Raw genomic sequence first — 23,895 nt, forward strand, 5'->3', positions numbered from 1 at the left:
AAGATAGCAAGTTAGGGTTATAAAAGAGTCCATTCGGGCTACAATGTAAAACCTATTGAACTAAATTAAATTACTGATACTGGCTTTACATGCACCATGCTCTAAGAAGCAGAACTCAAACAGCTTAGCATTAGAATATTACTTTAAAAAATATGAAAATAATTACAATTATAAGAAATGACCCTAAAATATACTGGAAGAGAAATCATGTGTTCAGAAACTGAAATATACATAATATATATGATATTATATATATATATATATATCATATGTATATTTATATGCATATTTTATATATATGGGTATATATATGGTGTGTGTGTGTATATATATATATATATATATATATATATATATATATGGTGTGTGGGGGTATGTATATGTGTATATATGTTTTTTTTTTTTATGTAGGCTCCACAGCCAGCATGGAGCCCAATGTGGGGCTCAAACTCAGGACCCTGAGTTTGAGACCCATGCTGAGACCAAGAGTCGAATTCTTAACCAACTGAGCCACCCAGGCATTCCAATTTTCTGTTGATTTTTAAAAGTGTGAGACTTTTATTGATACTGTCAATATATATGCTTCTATATACTATGGTTAGAGTGGTATGGGTGTTTTTGAGTATAATTTAATTTTTGAATTTGTATATAGTATATAGTTCGTAGGGAGTTTAATTCCAAAGAGCAACACAGTCTCAGTTTGATCTCCCTGATTAATCCACCACCTGCTATTACTATAGTTTCTTCCTCTAGTAGTAGGAAAAGAGACGATACCATTTGCCTATATAATGGCTTCCAATTATAATGAAAATAATTGTAATTATTATTAATTAAATTTTTCATATCTGTATAATACTTCATGATTCAAGAGTCCTTGAAACAGCTCAAGGGAGGTGGTGTTAAAAGCTTAATTTTACAGAGGAGGAAACTAAGGCACAGAGAGGTAGGCTGATTTGCTATACCTCACACAGCTAGTAGGTGAGGGAATTGAGAGCAAACCTAGGTATTCCTACCTTGGCCAGGCATTTCACCTGCCTGGGAGTATTTGGTTTTGCTTCAGAGGTCAGAAATGTGCACTCTTGCAGAATTTCCAAACCTGGTAGAGGCAGAACAACACCTCCCTAATTCAAAGCTTCAGTTTTCAGAGAAGGCCTTCTAAAAATTGGTTTTAATCAAACAAATACTATGTAAGCTTAAGTTATATCCATTTTGTATTATCCACTCACAGCTTAATTAATGTGAAGTTGTCATTATTGACTAATTCTTTCTTCTTGAAAACAGTCTATTGTGAATATATTCTCCATTAATACTGATTCCTAGGAAGACATGTGGTATATTCCTTCTCTAGTAAAATCTTTCTTTCTATACTTTGGCTGCATTACCACTAGAATATTTTGCAGTGTGGGTATCAGCATAGGGTGTTATCCTGTTGATTTGCCTAATTTAATTAAATTGATTCTCATAGTTGTAATATATATATTTGTATTTTGTTGTTTTTGTTCTATTTTATATTCCCTCTCAATAAATTTCCTTTAGTTATATTATTTCCAAAATTAATTGTAGGTCAGTAGCCTTATACTTAAAATTCAAGAATGAGTCCTAAAATTAAAAAAATACTCAAAAATTCTTTTGAACACCTGTTTCTTTGTGCCTTGTATTTATTTTTATATATTAGATAATTTTTAAAAATTGTGTGTATTGTGTAGACAAGCAAGTTTGAACTCTTACCTCTCTTCTCCTGGCTTCCAGTATACGACTTTCTCCTGCATCTCTTACCTGACTGATCTATCCTCAATCTATTTGGGTTCTTCTCCCTCTTTCCTTCTTTAAATATTGGTATGTTATCTAGGGCTTTACTCTTAGCCTTCTTTTCTGTTTATTGTATACACTCACTCTAGGATTAGCTCATTAGCATTCATGACTTCTAGTGCAATCTTTTTGCTCATAATTTTCAAATCTGTTTGTCCAGACCAGATTTCTCCCATGAGCTTCAGACATGAATTTTTACCTGTTTTAATAAAACAACTCTCTTGGATGTCCCACACTCCATTACATGTATCCAAATGAAACAACATTGTTCCCCACGGACCTATTCCTCCTCCACTGCACTGGGTTAGTCAAGCACACCACTCTTGAGGTACCCACCAAAACAGAAATTTAAGACCTAACTTTCCCCCTGTCTTTCCCTCTATTCCCTACAACTACTAGGGACCAAATTCTATGAAATTAACTTCTAAATATCTCTCGGGTATGTTTTTATTCTCCTGTATCTCCACTGTCAGTATTTCAGTGTGAGGCCTCTTCTTTTCCCTTTAAAGTTACTATAATAGGAGAAGAAAGTGAAAACATACCTCTGGGGAATCCAGAGTCACATGTTCAAATGCCATATACAGAATTTCTTTGAAGTATTAAAATTTCATTCAAAATTTGCATTTCATTCCTCATTATCTCTGTATCTGTACTACTATAAACACCATAATTTAAATTGCTTATCTTTGAGTGAAATTCTTGCTCTGGGAGGGTAAACTGTGTTTATACTGATGTTGTGGACTCTCCCTGCAATGCCATGCTAATGGAGGTTACTAGCAATCCAGGTTGAGGAGTCTAAGAAGTGTTCCTTTCTTATCTGGATTTATGCACCATCCCCTTACATGATCTGCTCCCATCATTCTCACTGCCTGTAAATCAATTCCACACACCGCTACCAATTTGTCCTTCTTGATATAAAAGCTGATTATATAATTTCCCTGCACTATCTTTTCAACGTAAAATCCAAATTCCTTGGTGAGACTTGCATGGACCTTCATGGTCTGATGTCTGCTTATCTGTCAGATTTTAAATTTTGCTATACCCTGTCCCCTCTTATCTGCTCCCCTGAACCCTAGTCTAGTCAGATGGACGTCTTATCCCTTTATGCCTTTATATATGCCACTCATTATTACCACCACCCCCCTTTTTTTAACGACTGGAAACGTTCATCTTTCAAGACTCAGCTTGAACATCCTTGTCTCCAGTCCAGGTAAAATGTGCTTTATATGTGCTCCTGTGCACTTACTTATGTAGCCCTCTGTCATAGTGCTTATCTTGCTTAATTCTAAGTTTCTGATTACATGTTCTTCTCTCATTAGATTGGAAACTGTTCAGCTATGTATCCCTAGCTCCTAATAGGTTAGCTAGCACATAGTAGACACTCAATAAATATCAATGAATAAGTAGTTAAATGAAACATCAAATATTTCTTTTTCTAACTCATCTCAATCACAAAAATCACAGCTGGTATCCAAATCTAAAAGTTGACCATGTGTTTGTTTGGCTTTTCTATGTAACAGAAATTTCAGAACTAGATAGTCAACGAGTATACATTGAACCTGCCAAATTTTACATCATTAGTTACCAATATTTAAGAAAATTTCAATTGGCACTAAGTTTCAAAAGTTATGTGTAGTTTTGTTACTGTTATGGTTGTTGTAATGATGTTGTGTATTAAAATTATGTTAAATATTAAGGAAAAAGAATATCAGGGAAGGTACAAGTATGAAAATAATAGGATTTTAAAGTTTAAAATACATAAAATCCATTTTATTTATTAGCATTTGCCATATGTCAGTCACTGTTCTAAGCACTTACCATATTATTGAGATATGTTATCTCAATTAATCTCCCCATCAGGCAGGTTTTATAGATGAGGAAATTGAGACTTAAAATAACTGTGATTATGCAAGGTTACATAGCTAATACATAAAGGAGTAATGATATGAACATGGTTATCTTTGATGTCAAACCATTACTTTCCTCTTACATCAGACCTAACATACTTACAGATTCTCATATATGATGGTATTCATTCATGGTGTATAGTGATTGTTGAGTATGAATAATTACATTGCATTTTGGCATTTACAACAACCATTCTGAGCCTTTGGAATGGCATTTGGGTAAATAGTACAATGTAATTGATTTAATCTTGATGTCTTTAACCACTTTTGAGTCACTTAGAGAATGTAATGAAAGGTATAGACCCTCTGCACCCATGCACAGTAAAATGATATTGAAGGGGTTCAGAATGGGGCTCCCCAAAATGTGTCACTTTGGCATGTAGATTACTTTGAGCTGAAGTCAATCAAGGCCTAACTCAGGAAGAGCTTTTCTTTCCTACTTAACTACCTAAAAGAAATTAGAGGGCGTAGCCCAAAAAAAGAACTATCAGGAGAGATAGCTACAAAGAATATTGGCTAGCTCTTGGGGGAAACTCAGCAGGACGTGGAGGTCAAATTCCTCTCTATGTCCCATTGTCTCTGTGTTGATAGGGCATGGCAAACATTTGTTTACCAAACATTTGCTCTTCCCATGTTCCTATAAAATTGTCTTTCTCTCCATTGAATTCTCACAACCCTGTTCCCTTCACAGTTAGCTCAGGATGGCATGTAAGCCTCAATTGCTTGACTTCCTGTGGGTTTCATATTCTTCTGGGGGAGTTTCATGTATGTATGTGATTAAGTTTGTTTTTCTCTTGTTAATTGGTCTTATGTCAATTTAGTGAATAGACCAGCTAGAAGTACTAGACAGGTAAAGGAAAAATTCTTCCTCCCCTATAATACATACACAAAAATGTACTTTTTTGATTGTCTTGGTTTTCTTGAGAAATTCAGGCACTGTTCAGATGTCTAGATTATCTCCCTATTTTGTGGATGAACAAACTGAGGTTCGAGGTCAGCCACTTGTTTCTAAAGTGGTTGACCATTTCTATTCATCAAGAATGTCTTTTGGAGAGTAATCACTTCAGGGAATCTCCTGAATTTGTAGAAAAGTATTCTAATTTTGAGACTCTTACTCAGCAACATGTTAGAAATAATACAGTACAAGTATATTTAAGGATGGAAATAATTTATACTTTTTTACATCATACACATTTCTTGAAAAAAATGTATGGAGATAAGTAAAATTTACAGAATTACAGCAGTGATTCAGAGTAAGATAAACTTGCACAGAAATGTATTACCTGTGTATAAGAGGAAAATGCATAATTAAAGTGAAATGACTCTGAGCTGTATCATTACAAGATAAAAGAATTATATAGTATTATAACCAATATGTATGATTGTAAATTGCATGTTCTACTTGTAAAATTAAGTTGTTTCAACAATATAGAGCTATATTATGCTTACTTGTCCATATAACAGTTCTATAAAGAAATACATTTTTGTAACTCTTCTCATTTTAGAGATAAAAAAGCTGTGGTTTAACACCTTGGGCATGAATTTAGACCTAATATCTGATAAATTACAGGATTAGGAGTCCATTTGAGGTCTTCTGATTTGGACCCAAGCAGCTCTCCATTGTTTCACAGACCTGCCTGGGGAGAATCACACAGACCCAGAAACCAAGTTCCAGCAGCTGAGAGAGTCACCAAGCGCATTTAGTGTGTGGTCTTTATTTTAAAGTCTGCCACTTGCTTCCTCGGGCTTACATTGTTTCACTTTGCAGAACTCTGAAGGCCAGAACATACTTGGGTAACTCAGAATGATTCTTAGCTTTCATTTCAGTTTTAATCCATGACCCTAGCTCTTGCATTATGTTTCACCTCATTTTATTCTGGTAATATAGCAACGGTTTGTTTGGCTTTGAAGGAAACGGTTTAACTGCATCATCTAAATGCATGTTATGTAAAAATTATTAAAGTTTTCAAATACAGAATACCTTGGCCTCACAATATAGTTGTAAATTCGCTAGAACAATTACAAATAAAGAGGCTACCAGTGCCTGTATTTAAGAATTTATTTGAATTAAAAAAAAAATGCAGAAGTGCAATTTTTATAAATACCTTTGAGAAAGTAACTAATACAATACAATGAATGTGTGGTACCTTTACTGGTGATTAACACATTAGTAATACTTTTGAGCTTACATTTTAAAGGGGTCTTCTCCCTTCTACAGAATGTGTGTTTATGGTGGCAGCTTTAATGCTATTTCCTGCTGTGCAGTTCAATAGAGTATGTTTTTAGGTGGTTGGTTGAGGGTTTTTTTCGTTATGTATGTCGATGGAGATAAGTGTTTTAATTACTTTTTTAATGTCTGTGCTTTTGTATTTTTCTCCTCTCTTCCCTTTTATTTCCTGCTGTTGAGATTACTGCCTCATCTCCACAGCAGGTGGCTGTTGCAAATTTGTTTTCTTTGTAAGCCTGGTAGATTTATTTTGTAATATAACTGTTCCTTTTTAGTATTTTATTATTAATGATTTCTTTACTTTGGAATATAGTATACTTACATAGTCCATAATAGTAATTTCCTAACACATCTAAGAATTCCAGTCATTAAGGAAAAAACCTTTGCCTGAGGCATATTGTTTGAGGTTTTTTGCTTACCCTTACTTCGTGATGTGAAGATTAAAATTTAAGGAAATTGTTTTATAGCAAAAGCCAAATGAGAGTTAGAAACAGAAAAGAGAAGGGAAGGAAATAAAGAGAAAGAGGCCCAAGAGATAAGGCACACTTTAATAAATAATACCAAAAATCAAAGTGATAGGTAGAATTTTGTGACAGAAATAGGAAATTACATTAATATATCTTTTCTAGAAGAGAGCTTTTAACGAGATCTTGTGTTTATATTAAAATTAAATTTTAATTACTAAAATAACTTTTGCTAATTATAAGAAAATTGGAATATCACGAAAGTACAAAGAAAAATACTTCATCTTTTTTTTTGGTCCAATATTTTGTTGGTTTGGTTGTTTCATATGTCCCTTTATATCAAAAGAACAATAGATAAAATGGATCCTGAGTATAGGAATTATTTGTCAGAACACATTCAAGGATATTTTGTCCATTTTTGAATTCTTGGGCATTGCTTTACCAATTAAAATAGTCTCTCTTCTCTATTTTATTCCAAATGTATAGAGGGAACAAAAAATATGAGCCCCAAATGCACAGTGAACCATAATCGCATTTCATTATATGAAATTGCTGGATATTTTATGACAGGTTAAAAAGTTCTCTAGAAAAATCTTAACTACTTAGAATCAGTTTATTTAATATGTATTGCACTTGTGAATACATTGCTTTCTTAATATGTTTATATTGTGTTTCACCCATAAGTACTACTCTGATTTGGAACCTGGTATTCAGTTCTTAAACGAAGTTAGATGAATTGATCTCATTGGGGTGATAGAACGTGTGTATATCTTCTACATGGACGTCATAAAAAACGAACCGAAGTACATCTGTAACAACATTGTAGGAAGTATCATCTTTGGTTATTTCATTCTCTTCTCTAATGCTTTTTAAAATTCACTGTTTTATAAATTAATACAAAAGAACATAATTCAGTATCTATCAGATTTTCAAAATTGTATGAGTGCTCAGTACTTCTCTTGCTTCTGGATTTCATTATCTGTTACATGTGTCCGTATAGAAAAATACCATATGTAATGGGGAAAAAAATATGATTTGAGATGGTGACTTCATTCATAACATTTTTTTAAAAGTCTTCATCTTGTTATGCTCTAACTGATTGTGTGATACACACGATTAAGGCATGTGGTCACATTGAGAGAGAAACTAGACAGCAGTTACATGAAACAGATGTTTAATGGGGATTTGAAAAATCAATGAAATGAACACTATTGTGATGCATGGTGATCTGATTTCATATGTGTTATATTGAATCACTCCATTCTTTCTGAGTTCAGTCTGAACTAAACGTATTTACAGTGGGGCATTGGGGAAAAGATGGGGAGTTTTATTGAGAAAAGAAGCACAATAGGCCATCATTGATCTGTTCTCTTTCTAGTCAATATATAGATCCTAGAATGATAACCCATATGGCACTGTTGTCCCTTGGAAATAAGATATAAATCCTTCGAATCATATAAGTGATCTTTAAGTGCAGATGAAAAACTTTATAATTCATTGTGGAATTCTGGAATGCTTAGGTCCTTGAAAGGAGTGTTTTATATCCATGTTGTAACCCCAACAGTTTGGGCTTGATATAAGACTAGTTTACCTTTTCTAATAAGTATAGAAACACATCCAGATACATATGTATATCTATAAATACATACGGTTATTATTTTAGTCCTACATTCACATGTCTTATATATAACAGTTTAAGTGTCTTTTTATGATTAATTGCAATAGCTTCTGTTTTTGGAAGTATTTACTGTGAATCTTTTTATCATGTGAGTCTTTGTTTTCCGTGGTTTTTATACTTTACCCAAGACAGTAAGAATGACTTACATTTCAATGGTGTTTTAGATTTACTGGAGGGCTTTTATGTGCATGTTTCTACTAATTTTCAGGACAACTCTATACATCAGGCAGGGTAATTTTCATTCTAAAATCAAGGAATTTGAGAGCCATCTTATTAAATAATTTTATCCAAGTATAGCTAGAAAGGGAAAATAATGAAACTAGAACCCAGTCCTTCAGACTCCTAGATCAGTGCTCTTGGAGGCCTGATGTGACTCTAACTGCTCCCATTTGAATGCCAAATTGAACATTAGAGGGTCTTAATTTGCTCCTTCCCTGGTCCTGAAGCACGTGTGGTTTGAGTCCACTGTAGTCTGTACAATGAATGAGGTCAGAATACCCTGGTTTAGCCACAGTCTTTTATTCTAACCAAGGTTGCTAAGTTTTATGGACTCTGATACCAGTCTGCCCAACACCAACCACTTAAATGTGTAATAATATTAATTGTGCATATCATGGATTAGGTGAACATTTAATTTATGTCCATCCAAATATATCATTTATTATATCAAACAAAAGCTTTTTAGGGAGAGAATGAAAATAAAAGGAAACATTTCACATCTATGCAAAGAGCTTCACATTTGTATTCATTCTATTCTCCTAACAATACTACGATGAGGCTGCTGCTGCCCAGAAAGAGTAATTTACTGGCCCAAGGTCATAATAGCTAGTAAGTGCTAAAACTAGAATTTTAATGCAGAAAGTCTGACTTTAGAGGTTTTGCTCTTATCCACATACTCTGTTTACCAGTAATGATAGAAATAAGTCAATTGGCATTAAGATTTTTTTAAAGGTTTAATAAACAAAAATAAAGAAAAGCAATGTTTACACAGGCACATTTCTTTTACGAAGACAGGGATGGATGGCTATGGTAGATAGCTTGGTGTCCCTCAGTGAGAGTTTGTTTAATGAATCCATGTGTATCTGCACATTTTAATGTTCTTCCTCAAGCAGCACCATTCCCCAAAGGAGGCTTAGGAAATGAGGAGTGTGAGCATACAACATGCTTTCTTCTGTGAGAAGAAAGTGAAATCTCAGATACAAAAGTACTTGGAAAAGTAAAAAACTTAGGACATTTGCCATCAGACACATTTTGCTGTTTTCAGCCACTTGTGAATAGTGACATAGTCAGTGGGATTTTATTTGTCTACTAACATCTTCTTACCGACAAAGCACCATTGTGGAATAACAAGAATTAACATACCCGTAGAGAATTTGGTATGCTCTCTACCCATTTCCGTAAGAACCATTTCTGTAAGCCACAGTCCTTTGCCAGGAACTTGGGCCAGTATCTCAGTGTTCTGTCTTCTATGTCTGTGGGATTCGTGAGGCTATCTCCAGTGATAGGTGTATCTGATCACTGTCTTTCCCATGACAGCTTGGCTGTCATTCAAGTGGATGCCATCAAGAACGAGAGGCATCACACGAATGCTTGCTCCATTCAATTAACACGAAATAAGTGAGCCTGTGAAGTAACACAGGCGGACAATATAAAATCTGGGGAATTCTTAAACATGGTCTCCCACACCTGTGAAGACCCAGCCTTAAAAGCTTATTTCTCTTTCATTACTTACTAGATGATAAAATGAAACAGAATATTTAATAGCCTATTAATGTTAATTGAAGTGGTGCAGAACTTAATATGAGCACAAAAATTTATTATATACACTGCTGTTATTTATTCTGTAGTTGTTCCAGAGAGAGGTGCTTTGGATACAAAGCAGAGATACATATTTCAGAGAATATCAAATATTGAAAAATAACCAGCAGATACCCAAGAGAAATACACTTAAGAAGGAAAACAATTCAAAAAGGAATTGTACTAGAGAAAATCATCATAAAGCAAAGATACAGCCTAGAGAAGCAGCCTGTCTTTTCTCTACCACTGGATTGGAACCTGGCCGCAGACACATTCTTGTTGTGTGCCTGTCTGTAGCCTCACAGTGAAGCATTTAATCCATATCTGTTAAATGATTTAGATATCACCTGTTAAGTAACATCACATTATAACAGGGCTCAATTTCAAAATCTTATATGAAAAAGGCAGCATTTTGAAGTAAATGCATAGACTCTATAACCAGAATGTTCAGGTTAGAAATTGGTACTTCTACTTGTTCTCTGACCATTGGCAAAGTTACTTAACCTCTATGTGTCTCAGTTTCTTTATATCTAAAATGCAGAAAATAATGGTCATTGTCTCATTGGATTGTTTTGAGAATTAAATGAGTTAATATATAAAAAAATCACCTATATGCTAGGCACTTTTTAGAACAGTGACTGTAATCTAAATATTCAATATATGGTAAATTAGATTTTCTGTAATATAAGCAGAATTTTATTTATTTTAGGAGAAGCTGAAAAGTATCATTTTGCAATAGTTCTTAAGGTTGTGTTCCTTTGCGTAAATATATGCTGAAACACCAAAAACTTCGGTAACTATTCTAGGGAAACAAACTTCTCTGGCCTTCTTGAAAGACAGAGAACACTGTACATCTACTAAGCTGAGCTGTTTTGTTTGTCAAATCTTTGTCAATTCTTCTTTATTCATAAACCTCCTTCTTCCCACTGAAAGGTGAATTAAAAAGTCATTTCAGTGTCATTTTGAAATCATTCTGATAGAGACACATACCTTATTTATTAATATGCCACCTACTCTCACGGAAATCTTCCTTTGATAGATGGGTATTTGCAAGTTTCATTATCTTTCATATTTCACTTAAGATTGCTTCATTTTTCTTTTTTTGTAGCACTTTGTTTAAATTTGCTAAGGTTTAATACTTTAAACTCTATTCTTTCCTTGCCATAAGATGTGAAATTTGGAAGAATTGATGAACTACAGAAAATTAAATCTATCTTAATATTAATAGCTAATATTTAGTGAGCATTCACTATGTTTTAGGTCTCAATGCTTAATATAGATGGATGGATGGATAGATAGATAGATAGATAGATAGATTTCTTTAAATCTTACATCAATGAGAGATGTGTAATTGTTGTCCCTAGCAGAATCATTAGGAGATATAGATACATCAGATTATAAAATTTATTTCAAGGAATTGAGTTATATAATTGTGGGAGCTGGCAAATTCGAAATCTGTGGGCTAGGCCAGCAGGCAGACTTTCTTCTTCCTCAGGGAAACTTCAGTTTTGTTCTTAAGGCCTTTCCACTGATTGGATGGTGCCTAGCCACATTATCAAGGTAGTCTCCTTTACTTAAAGTCAACTGATTATAGAAGTTAACCATATTTACAAAATGCCTTCATAGCAATACAGAGATTAGTACTTGATCAGATCATTTGATAGTCTAGCTAAGTACATATAATCACTGGCACTCACACAAGATCACAGACCTGGTAAATTGGAGACGAAGACCTCACACCAAAGTCTGGCTAATGATAAAGGTCCTGCTCTTAATTACTCCATAGCATCATGGTTAGCAGATGCTAGGGTTCTTTTGCCACCTGGGCCAGACTACCGAACAGTGTGTAAGGACAGATTCAGATGTGTTGCCCTAGGTCATAAGGGATGACCTGTCACGCAGATGGGGGAGAAGAGCTCCACAGACCTTGGGACTTTAAAAGTGTGTGTGCCCTGGGGTGTGGCTAAATAGGCAGCAGGAATAACATAATGATCCTGTCCAGTTTCTGGCTCACTTTTTCTCTCCTTAAGCCATTATCCCTAAGTCAGAACATCTAACTGGTGCCTCCTGAACATTTACAGAAAGAATCTGATCCAGTAAATGTTAAATTCATTAGAGGGATAAATGCAAAATGGAGTAAGAGCACAGGAAATTCAGTTGTCCTTGTAGTCTCTTGATCCAAGTGGAAAAAATGAATTTAAATTTTACCAAAGCTTTTGTGTGTGTGTGTGTGTGTGTGTGTGTGTGTGTGTGTGTGTGTGTGAAATAATCCTTGCAGGATAGGAAAAGTCTTCTCCGTGGATCCAGTGGTATATTCAATAAGAATGCCTTGCATTTCTTTAGAAAAGTTATTTTAGCAATGAGTCTATAGAAAATAATCACAGATATAAATTTCCCTCTCTGTCTTAACCATGGCAAGTAGTGAAAAAAGCTCAGATTAGGAGTTAGTAAGGGGAGGATTGTAGACCTTATTGACAGTAAATGCAGAACCTTTATCTGCCACGTACATTTTCTGTGCTTTGTTTTTGATCTGCTTTAAAGAGTTTTATCCTATCTCCTTGAAATTGCACAGCACTTCAGGTTATTTTTCTTGTGCGTGTGTGTGTGTGTGTGTGTGTGTGTGTGTGTGTGTGTTTACAGGAAAATGAAGTGCTATAGAACATATGCTATCTCTATAATATAGTAATATATGTAAGAGGGGAGACAGGTCCTTATTTAAATTTCAGCATGTAGCATATATATATATGTTGGTTAGACTAATAAGGTGTAGCTGAAACTATAGTCCTCTTTTAATAGCTTTCAGGAAAAATTGTTTTGTTATTAGTCTTCAAGTACATATTCAGCTATTTTTATGTAACTGTAACCATTCCCTATTCTAGTCTTTCTAAAAGATTTATATAAATAACCACACATTTATGTAATAGTTTCCATGTTATAAGTATGCCCAAGGAGTAATCCTTTATGTCAGAAAATGAGGAAATAGTCTTAATCTCATTTCATTTATAAAGAAGCCAAAGCACTATATGTTAACTAACTGGAATTTAAATAAAAACTTAAAAAAAAAAAAAAGAAGCCAAAGCAAAGGTAAGTCAAATGACTTGCCTAACCTTCCTAGATAAATAAAATAATTTTAATGACAAGTGATAAACTAATAATCTATGAGCAAAGGGCAAATCTTTGGGAGGAAGGAATGCTGGACAGGAAAGAAAAATGTTCAATTTAATTTGAAGGAACAAAGTGGTCTATTGTGGGTTACACACTCAGTCAATCCACAGTCACCTTCAGCTTTCAGATCAGATATCGTATCTACCTTATCACACATGAGAAAGTCATTCTTGGGCTGTTCTTATTACTGTAGGTATCCACCAACAACTACTCATTGCTCTTCATTTAACAATAAAATGAAATCCTACCTCTCTAGAATAACCCAGAGTTTGGGGAAGTAAATCTAGTTAAACTATAAATTTTCCCCTGTGTTTATGGAACTGAGATGAATTAATTCTACACTTTTCTGTGGTGGGGTGATTGCTGTCAGATTTGCTTTGTTTTTGAAAAAAAGTTAATCTGCTATTCATTTTCTTTTCAAAATTTTGGCCATTATTTCCTAATTATATGGTTGATGCATGCATGTTGTAGAAATTTTGGAAAATAAAGAATAATGAAAAAATACATTATCCACAGCCCCATCACCAGAAATTATCACCATTCAGATTTTATGAAACTTGAATCATACTATAGAGTTTTGTATCCTGCTAGTTCATTTAACACTGTATTTTGAATACCGTCCAATACCACATTTTTCAAATATTCATTTTAATGGCTGCACTGTGTTCTGTTGCCTTTTCTTTTTTAAAGTAAAACTCATTCGTTCATTTTATTGGCATTTTGGTTTTCCTTCATTCTCTCTCTTTGCATTGACTGTTTTTGCACATTAAATCTTTATTTGCATGTCTTAGTGTTTCTTTAGTACAGATTGAAAACTATTTTCTAGAATTTGAGCACCAATGTGTATTTGCATCAAAAGAGTATAGGTCCCATCTTCACCCTTGCCATATGGTCTAATTTTAAAAAAGCCTTTACTTCTTAATAGACAGGAAATCATATTTCATTGTTTTAAATTACAGTTCTTAAATTACTAATGTATTTAAAACTTTGGTGCTTAGAAGCTATTTATATTTTTCATTATCCCAATTTTGTTATCCATTCTTTTATTTGTTAAAACATTACTCTGGTTAATCAAGTAGCTGATTTTTTTGTAGTAAAATACATCTTTTTCTTTCAAGTATTTTTGTTTGTTTGTTTGTTTTTCCCCTTAGGATGATCTGCCATATTCAGGAACTAGATGCATATGTATCCATATTGTATTTTAGTTTTGTGATGATTTTTTATATTTAGCACTCTAATAAGCTAGAAACTTATTTTTATTTATAACATGAGGAAATAATATAACCTGATTTTCCCTTAAACACTACATGTACATGTATATGTATGTATCCATGTTTCTGTATACCTATATGTGTACTTGAATGTATGATTTATGATTTGTGCTTAGTTATAATGTAAAGGTATACACTGAGTTCTGTAACAATGTGTTATATACATTTTTATGTTGATTTGTCTACAGATTTTATTTTCCTCTCAGACCCACATTATTTTAATGATCTCAGCTTTCTACTTTTTAAAAATATACGGTAGGAAAAATCCCTTCTTCTGCTAATGAGATTTTATAAATTTTTATTACTTAGGTTTGCCAGACCCTAACAAAAACGACATCTTCAAAGACCTGACACAGAACCATGGATTTTACACATCCAAAGACTTTTTGCCACTTGTAGCCAAAAGCAGTAAAGCAGGTATAACATTGTTTTGTATTCCTAACGTTGCCTATGTTGTTTATGTATTATAAATTATATTAAATCCAGGCTTAGGAGGACACTGTTCAGATCTCAAATCATTTTTGCTACACCAATATAAAGTTGAAAACAAGTATGATGTAATCATTTTCTAGGATCACCCCTTTGTTCATTCTTCCAATCAAACATCATCATAAGGATTTTTCCACTCTGTCATATAGAGGTCTACACTCCATCATGTAAAATTGCTTCAAAGTAAGAGTCTTAAACAAATATTGGAAAATGTTCTTTTTTTTTATTTTTTAAGATTTTATTTATTTATTTGACAGAGAGAGAAAAAGTACAAACAGGGGGAACAGCAGGCAGAGGGAGAGGGAGAACAGGCATCCCACTAAGCAGGGAGCCTGATGTGGGGCCCTATCCCAGGACCCTGAGATCATGACCTGAGCCAAAGTCAGACGCTTAACCAACTGAGCCACCCAGGTGCCCCAACTGGAAGATGTTCTTAAAAGAAATAGCAGGAACTTCAGTTTAGGAACTATTTTACATTATATATTTTTAATATATAGTTTATAGTTTTAAAATAGGACACATTTTCACATATCTTACATCATTTGTGTCTAAGCAGGCAGAAAGAGCCAGTTTCTTGCTGAACAGAAAATTTATAAAGTTAAAGGAAAACACTTTGATAGACACCCTAGTATGTACACGCTGTGTAATATCACTTCATGCAGCCCAAGAGGAGCAAGCAGAAGCTAAACCAGTCCTATGCTTTGGTTGGATGAGAGTCAGCCTTAGTAATAAAGAAGCTATAATATATTCTCTAAAACCACATCATCTAAATCCTTTAAACATATATTTTTAAAGTCTTAAACTTCAGCTATTCTAACATCTAATTACATGCGAAAAGATAAAAGCTTACATTTTTTGTAAAAAGATAAGAAACGTTCTCTATTAGGTCATTCTGCAGAAGTTTACAGCTAAACATGTATACCATCTCCACCTTTCTCTTCCCAGGAGAAAGGGATACTTCTGTACCTGCAATCCTTTCTAAGGAAGATCCTAGTACACATAACATATTTTCGAGAATTACAGAGGGCCAATTATGTAATCCCAAATGCACTCTTCCAAGCGGGATGAGTACACTTATTGAGATTACAGGCCTATGCTGCCCGTGGTGCCATTTCTTTATAGTAATTTATCAATCTTATCAATAGTTTTACTTAATCTGATAACACAGCGATACCTAACACATAGAGAAAACTGCATTTTACCTTTTTACAAGAATCTTCATCAAATCTTCATATATATGTCCTTGAGAAATGAACACTTAGGAAGTCATATTTCTTTTATAGCTCTATTTTACAAACAAAACCAGGAAAAAACTATAAAAGGGAGAAAGTTCATTTTAAGTATTTCAAGAAAATAGTTGTTAAAAATTCTTCCGTTACATAGAAAGCACTTACTCAGCACGTAAATGTTCAAAGTTTCCTAGGTATAATATATAGCAGGGCTATATGTTAGAAATCCTGTAAAATAATATCTAAATTAAGTATTTTCATGGAATGCTGGGAATTATGTTAACCGAGATGATAAAATCACTTTTTTTCCTTCTAACAAACAAATTTAATGACACCAAGTTAAAAATACATATCATGACTTTGACGAACTGCGTTTTAATTGATTGATTCCAATTTGTTCTGACCTAAACTCTTCAAAATATGTTGTAGCAACCCTTTTAGAAGAAAAAAGAAGTTAAAGGTACTGACTATGAAATTACATATATGAGCATCTTTTTAAAATGGGAATAAAACTGTCTTTCAATGGAGCAGAATAATTTGATAGTGACACTCCATCCTCGAAAACTGCAAGATGCAATTTTACACTGCTTTGAGTACAAGTATCTTTTGAGCTGTCATGCAGAAATGGTTTCTCTACTTGAAAATGGGGTTTTCCTTTCATCATTCAGGAATGTGTGCCTGTCACCCTCCATTGCCATCGATACGGGGAGTCGTGATTGTACTCGGAGCGGGAGACACTGCCTTCGACTGTGCAACATCCGCTTTATGTTGTGGAGCCCGTCGCGTGTTCATCATCTTCAGAAAAGGCTTTGTTAATATAAGAGCTGTCCCCGAGGAGGTAAAATAGAACCATCAGAAAATACGGAGTTGTAGCACAACAGATTTTAGGAGATGAAACTGTTAATGTGCAGTGTCCTTGTTAAATCATTAGAATGTTCTTGAAATTGTGAAATGCGAATTTAAAAATTCCTGGGCTACCCATGGTTTTTTGTTTTGTTTTGTTTTGCTTTGCTTTTTCCTAATTCAGACGTTCAAAGCGAAAGAAAGCTATTGTATAATACTTTATTTGGATAAAATGAGAAATTTATCTTTGTCGATACTAAGTGCCTCTTATTCTTAGTGTTAGTATCTTAGAAATGTACTGTATTTAACTAGTAACAGTGGAATGTGCTAAGTCTTCATTTCATGAACAATAGGCATTCGTCACAAAATGTAGGATATTAGGAGAATGTGGTAATTAGAGACATTTGGAATGCTCTATAAGCCAAGTTTACAAGCTGCATTCCAAGTCATATGCCTTGGTCATACTGAAAGTCAATTCATTCTGCTGTGAAGCCGATAGAATAAACAGATTGCCATTTATTATTTTTTTAAAGAGCTCTCATGTAAGCATTATTTAGAATTAATAATGAGTTAACTTACTAAAAATGACAGATTTAAAATGATTTCACTCTTTGAAGTGAGTGGTGACTAATCTTGGGTGAGGCATCGACTGGGTACATGTACCATGGACTTCTCAAATTTTAATGCTATTAGAGGAAGATAATGCCTTATAAAGGATATTAGTTCTGAGAACAAGAATGAAATGTATTTATAGAAAGATAAATTACTCATTTTATCCAAATCAGTATTATGAATTTGATTTGCTTTAGAATGCCTTCATATATTTGGAGTCTCTATAGCAGGTAAGAATTATAACTGTAGTCAATAGGTAATTTGTCATATGTAGATTAACCACTTTACAGGTTAATCTCACTAACATATCACAGTCACCACTGGTTCATGGCTCAGTTTCAGATGTCAACTGCATTCTCTGGGCTTTCTTTTATCTATTATACCCATTCAGACTTCCTTCCAAAATCCAAGGTGGACATGGTCATATCATTTTGGAAGTTTTTTTTCCTGGAGTGCAGTCTATAGCATCAATTAGTGAGATTTCATTATGTTACAAATAAAAAGAAAACTTCCGCCCTGGAATTAAATGACTTGCCTAAGATAAAAGAAGACAGGAGCTAATTTTATTCATCTGTATATCTCCATGCATAGCACAGGGCCTCAGCAAGGAATAAATAGTTGACACATGTTTTGAACTAAATATTTTAAATCATGTTCGGATTCCAACATCAAAGAACTTTTCATTATAAAAGCTGCACCTTGAGAGTTGGAAGGGAGGATGACCCCGGACGGAAATGGCCAGTTACTCTATACTTTATTTTATAGTCATCTTCTATTAACAATGGTAACTAGAAATGAGTGGTGACTATTTCTTCCACCCTCAGTAGAACACACACACAAAATGAGACCAGGTAATGCTTGAGAGGGTAGAGGTAGATGTTTGTTACTTATTTATTGATTTAATCAACCTATATATATTGAGCATCCATTGTATACAAGGTATAGTCTTGGCAATTTTAATACAGCTTGTAACTACTAAGGGAAGACACTCGATGATCAAACAAGTTAACTATCACATAAATAGTGTATTGAAAGGTGATTAGTGCTATGGAGAAAAGTTAATTAATGTACAAGTATAAGGCAAAAGTATTTGGGGTGAGGGTATGGTAGAAGAAGTAGCAAGATTTGCCATTGTAAATGAAATAGCCCAGGAAGGCCTCTCTAATAAGGTGACTTTGGGGCAGAGGAATGAAGACAGTGAGGGAATGTAGACATCTGGGGGCCAGACATTCCAGGCAAGGCAATTGAAGAAGGCTGTTAAACTTCCGGGAATATAAAAAACGTAAGTTAGCGTGACTGGAACGGTGTAGGAGAAGACAGTATGGGGCACACTGGGTGAGGTCTTGTAGGCATTCATAAGACCTTTAGTTTTTTTGTGTGAGAGAGGAAACCACTGGACTGTTTTAAGCAGAGAAGCACCAAGATCTGAGTTAAATTTTAAAGGGACTGCTCTGTTGAAAGTTGATTGAAGAGGTTTGGGTCAGAAGCCGGGAATCTGTCAGGGCCGTATTGAAAGAGTAGGCTATTAGTCAATGGGACTGGCTTACAGGATGGAAAGGATCAGAGTCTAGGCATAGCTGGTTTTAAGGCCAGAGTTCGCTGTACTGAGCCATGGTTTCCAAACTGTTGAAAAACAGTGGGTCTGTGGAAGACCAGGTCGCCCATCTAGAGTACAACTTAGTAGAACTCAAGTGGATCTGGGGTCTAATTAAAACCATAAAAACAAATATTTGGATGTTTATTACTGGCTTACAAGAAACCAGATTTTTTTATATGATTTTAAAACTCCTTGACTGTGAGCTCTGTAAGAACAGGGTCTATGGTCAGCCCTCTTGCTTCCTTTGTGTCTTCCCCCTGCTTAGCACAGTGGTGCCACATATAAAGTGTTCAGCAAAGAATTGTGAAATGAATGTTTTCTGAAGGGAATTGGTATCAGGGCTTCTGGCATTAAGCGAGCTAGTACTTTTGGGGCGCCTGAGTGGCTCAATTGGTTGAGCATTGGACTCTTGGTTTCAGCTCAGGTCAGGATCTCAGGGTTGTGAGATAGAGCCCTGCATGGGCTCCACGCTTAGTGAGGAGTCTGCTTGAGATTCTCTCTTTCCTTCTTATCCTCTCCCTCCTGCCCCTCCCTCCCAGTCTCTCTCAAATAAATAAATAAAATCTTTTAAAAAAAAAAAGGAGCTACTACTTTCCAGGGTAGATCAGTGTTACAGTAATAGGCCTTTGAAGGTTCATTTTGTAGTTTTAGGCAAAATTCCTCAGCATGAGAGAAGGGATAATACGTAATACATTATCAGAATATGCATAGATTTTAGGGTTGGGTTATTGGCCAGTGCCTGTGCTTTTGTGGGACTGGGGGCTTTCAGTATTTCCAGTGGTTCTGGTATTAATGCCTCATGTCTGTTACTTGGTTTTGGTGCATCAAAAGAGGGCCCATGACACAGCAGTGCTAATAACACTCATGAAACTGGAAAGTCAGGAGGAAGTACAATACTTCAAGACAGAGTTTTGAGAGAATATATTCTAGGAAAAAATAGTAACCAACATGAAAAATTTAATATCATATCCAATTTCTCTGTATTTCTCCTATTCCTCCTATGCTTTCTACCCCTAATACACTCAAACGGCAACTATGCTTGGTTTCTTTAAAGTAACAGATATTTAGGGTTTTTCTCATTCGTGTGTTGTTTAATGGGTTTGGGCTCTTGTGTGGTATTTGGGAATAACGTGATTTTTTTGTTGGTTAAGGTCCTCGCTGCTAAGGATGTCAGCGTGCATATATGCAGAGCTTGTCTAATTCCTAGATGGTTTTAGAGGGAGGGGAATGCAGAACAATATAAAGTTCTCTCATCTTTTTGTGACAAATATGAATTATTAGAAAAGCCAGTTACATTTAATGTTACATGGTTAGTAACAAAGAACAGTGTGATTGGATCCAGAAATGCTTTAATCTACTAAACTAGGAGGCAACACCCAATAGGTTCAGCAGTGACACCCACATCCCATTTTTTCGAATGCAGATGTTCTCAAACTTTAGTATGCATCAAAATCACCTGGAGGGCTTGTTAAACACAGCTTGCTGGGCCTTGGTCCCAGAGTTTCTGATTCAGTAGGTCTGGGAGGGGCCCGAGAATTTGCATTTTTAACAAGTTTCCTGGTGATGCTGAGACTGCTGATCCACTGCTCTTATGTATCATCAACGTAGTTTCCAGCTGTCTAATTAGAGCCATAAGCAGTGTGCTGTTTGGGGGCACTTTCCATCTTAGTTAAGAAAGCATTAATGCTACGGGATACAGGTTTGATGAAACGAAGATATGGAGGCACCATCAGCATATTGATGTAATTCTGATTCCAAATGTCTTTCAGTCTCCCTTGTGGCCTCGCACACATGCTAAATAGGATGCTACTGACAAACCAGCGCTTCTCAGCTGTGGGTCCTTAGGGAAAGCAGCCAATCACTCAGCACTATCCTCTAAGAAGATGAGGGAAAATCTGTTAATAATTCCCTCCAGTACTTTCTGCAAGCTTAAATAGGTGAGATTAAATTTCACAGGATAACAGAATCCCCCAAAATGCTGGTATTAAAAGCTGTTGACAGATCAGATAGAACGGCAAGAATGCTTTAGGCAGTTGGGAATCCCTAAAAGGAGGCATGAAGGTCAGGACTCAACAGACCTGCTTGAGTAGATAAATGTAAAGGATAAGGTTGGGAAGGACTTTGTAGTTCTTATTAATTATTCCTGAGAAGAATATGGAACACAATTATTTTAACAGTACAATCCCACACACAAATTTTAAGAATCTGTTGTTCACATATTTAATTTCCCAATATCAGCAAAACATGTTAGATCTTTAATTCTGCCATATTTTAAATGGGCTCTCTATAGCACTCTCCAGTGCCCTTTGGTTTCCCCCTATTCATTTGCCAAATATTAACTGATTTACCTTTGATGTGCCCATCATAGATCCTGTATGTGGCACAATCTGTAGGCCTCCTTTCAGACGTTTTTAATACCAAATGATGTTTAAGGGTGGCTCAGTCAATTAAGTGTCTGCCTTCAGCTTAGGTCATGATCCCAGAGTCTAGGGATTTTTTTCCCCGGGTCGGGCTTCCTGCTCAGTGGAGAACCTGCATCTCCCTCTCCCGGCTCATGCTCCCCCCCCCCTTCTCAAATAAGTTCTTAAAAAAGCAAACAAACAAACAAAACAAATGCTGTTTGAGCTACATCCATTGATACTTTCATTACCTACACCTTGTGGGCTAAACATTCATTTTCCTACCAGTAAGTAATGCTTTCTAGTTTTTATTTAATTATAAGAAATATGAACCTGGGACTGTTTTTAGAAAATAACCTATATATGCTGACAAATTTAATTTTCCTTACTAAGGGTGATGCTTATAGCAGCTCTTCAATATTTGGCACCTGCACATCATTTAAGTTGGTATTCTTCACAGAAGGTAATCAGAACCTGTTAGCATGATTGGCAATATGAAGATACCTGCACACAAACAAACAAACAAACACACACAATTGCCCCCATACACAGAGTTAATTAGAGGCAGCTAGGGGCTCCCTGGTACTAAGATATTAAGTATACCTTGAATACTTCAGTGATGGCATGGGAATGATGTTCCAAAAATCTGTGTGTGTTTACACTTTTGAAAAGTGTGAAAGTTCAGTGTCATGAGAAAGTAGAATGGAACTGTTGAAAGGGTTTTAACTAAAAGTTGGAGAAGTTGGTTCTAGGTTATATATTCTAGCCTAAGAATGCCCATCTGTAAAATTACGGTTGTAATTATATGCTTCTGAAAGCTTTTCATATCCCCCAAATTCTATATTTTGAACATTGAGAGAAAGATATGTGAATGATGTGGAATGTGGACAGGAGGGCTGTCTCCTCATGGAATGACAGCAACTCTATACTGAAAAATATGGCCCCATCTGGAAATACTATGCCTGAAACAACTTGCAGTTAATGTATCCCCAGTCTGTTGGTAAGGTAAAATCTGCTGCATTCAAGACATGGTAGCAAAGAAACTGGCAGGTGAAGTTGTCAAAATTCTACCCTGTATGCAACATTTCAGATGGCATGTGGGACCAAAAACAAAACAAACAAACAAACAGAAGACCTGTAAATAGTCCAGGAGCCAACAGAAGCCTATGCTCATCCAAGATTATACACTTTAAAAGCTTAATTACTTTCAGTAATTCCAAGGGGAGGATGGTGACTACATTATGTTGATGAGGAATATCTGTAGAGCTGAAGCCTATAATATCTGAAACGCTGAAACCTTTAAAAAGGTTTAACAATCGTTTATGATTCATATGTATATGTGTATGTATACATATCTGTATTTGTGCATATACATATGTAAACATAAATTCATTAGCAGTGAACATCTCTATTATCAAGTCACTATCAAACTTTATTACATGGCAATGTGTTATTACTCTCTTAACTTTCATGTGAAAGCTAGGAGCCCTTCTCCCATTGGTATAGTCTTCTCAGTTTTCCAGTGTCTTCTTTTCTTGTCTTATACATTGGAAATATTAAAACGTAATTTGCATAACTGTAAAAATATACATGTTGGTCAGGCATAAAATCCAAAAGATAAAAATAAATGAAAAACATGCATGAATTAATGTAAAAACAAATAATTATCATTTTTTAAAGCTTTTTTTGTTTCTTTTAAAAAAGTGAACTCATCCTTCAAGGCCTGCTCCAAATGTCTTTTTTTTTTTTTTGACGGATTCCTTAGTTTCCTCCTAATTAATCTCTCCCTCCTGTGAGATCTTATAGCTCTTTATGCTTCCTGTATAATAGCACTGTCACATAAGGTAGTTATTACTTTATACTCACCCCACAAATTAAAATGCAAACTCCTTCAAATGGATTGGTTCATTCAACTTGTATCTGATTCAAAGTATAGAACAGTTCTTGATCCAAAGCATCAAATCAGTGAATTACGTTGAATAGGATTTTCTGGGCATTGAAAACCTTATAGGAAGACTTCCAATGAAAATGAAATATTCAATACATATACACATACATACACCTCAAAATTACTACTGAGGACTTTTAAATAAGTAATTATTTTTGAAGTTCTAAAATATATCACATTACAATATCAACCTAATATTAAAAGTGGATTGAAAAAAAATTCACTGTTCCTGGTGTTCAGTCTTTTAAAAGATAGCTACAGAATTAAAAAAAGAAACTATAACCAAGTAATATAAAAGGTAAAAAATTAATAAACATTTATAGACTCAGGATTAGAAGATAAGAGAGGATCCTTGTTTGAGCAGAATTTTTATAAAGAGGGATTTCAAGATTGAAGTAGATACTGCAAAGGCACCAAAGTTATGCAGAAGATAATTTTGTGAGATACTCTGAGAGGAGGC

At 34.8% G+C, this 23,895-nt stretch overlaps 1 protein-coding gene across 3 annotated transcripts in view; it reads left to right on the plus strand.

Moving 5' to 3' along the window:
* Positions 1-23,895, plus strand: part of DPYD (dihydropyrimidine dehydrogenase) — a 788,803-nt gene that overhangs the window by 338,965 nt on the left and 425,943 nt on the right. For all 3 annotated transcript variants that reach the window (XM_026497557.4, XM_057310448.1, XM_048220250.2), the window contains exons 9-10: positions 14,628-14,735; positions 16,705-16,874. In XM_026497557.4, coding sequence (XP_026353342.2) covers positions 14,628-14,735; positions 16,705-16,874 — 278 coding nt within the window. The remainder of the gene's footprint in view (positions 1-14,627; positions 14,736-16,704; positions 16,875-23,895) is intronic.

This window comes from Ursus arctos, unplaced genomic scaffold, assembly GCF_023065955.2.
Source record: "Ursus arctos isolate Adak ecotype North America unplaced genomic scaffold, UrsArc2.0 scaffold_12, whole genome shotgun sequence".
Lineage (NCBI taxonomy): Eukaryota > Metazoa > Chordata > Mammalia > Carnivora > Ursidae > Ursus > Ursus arctos.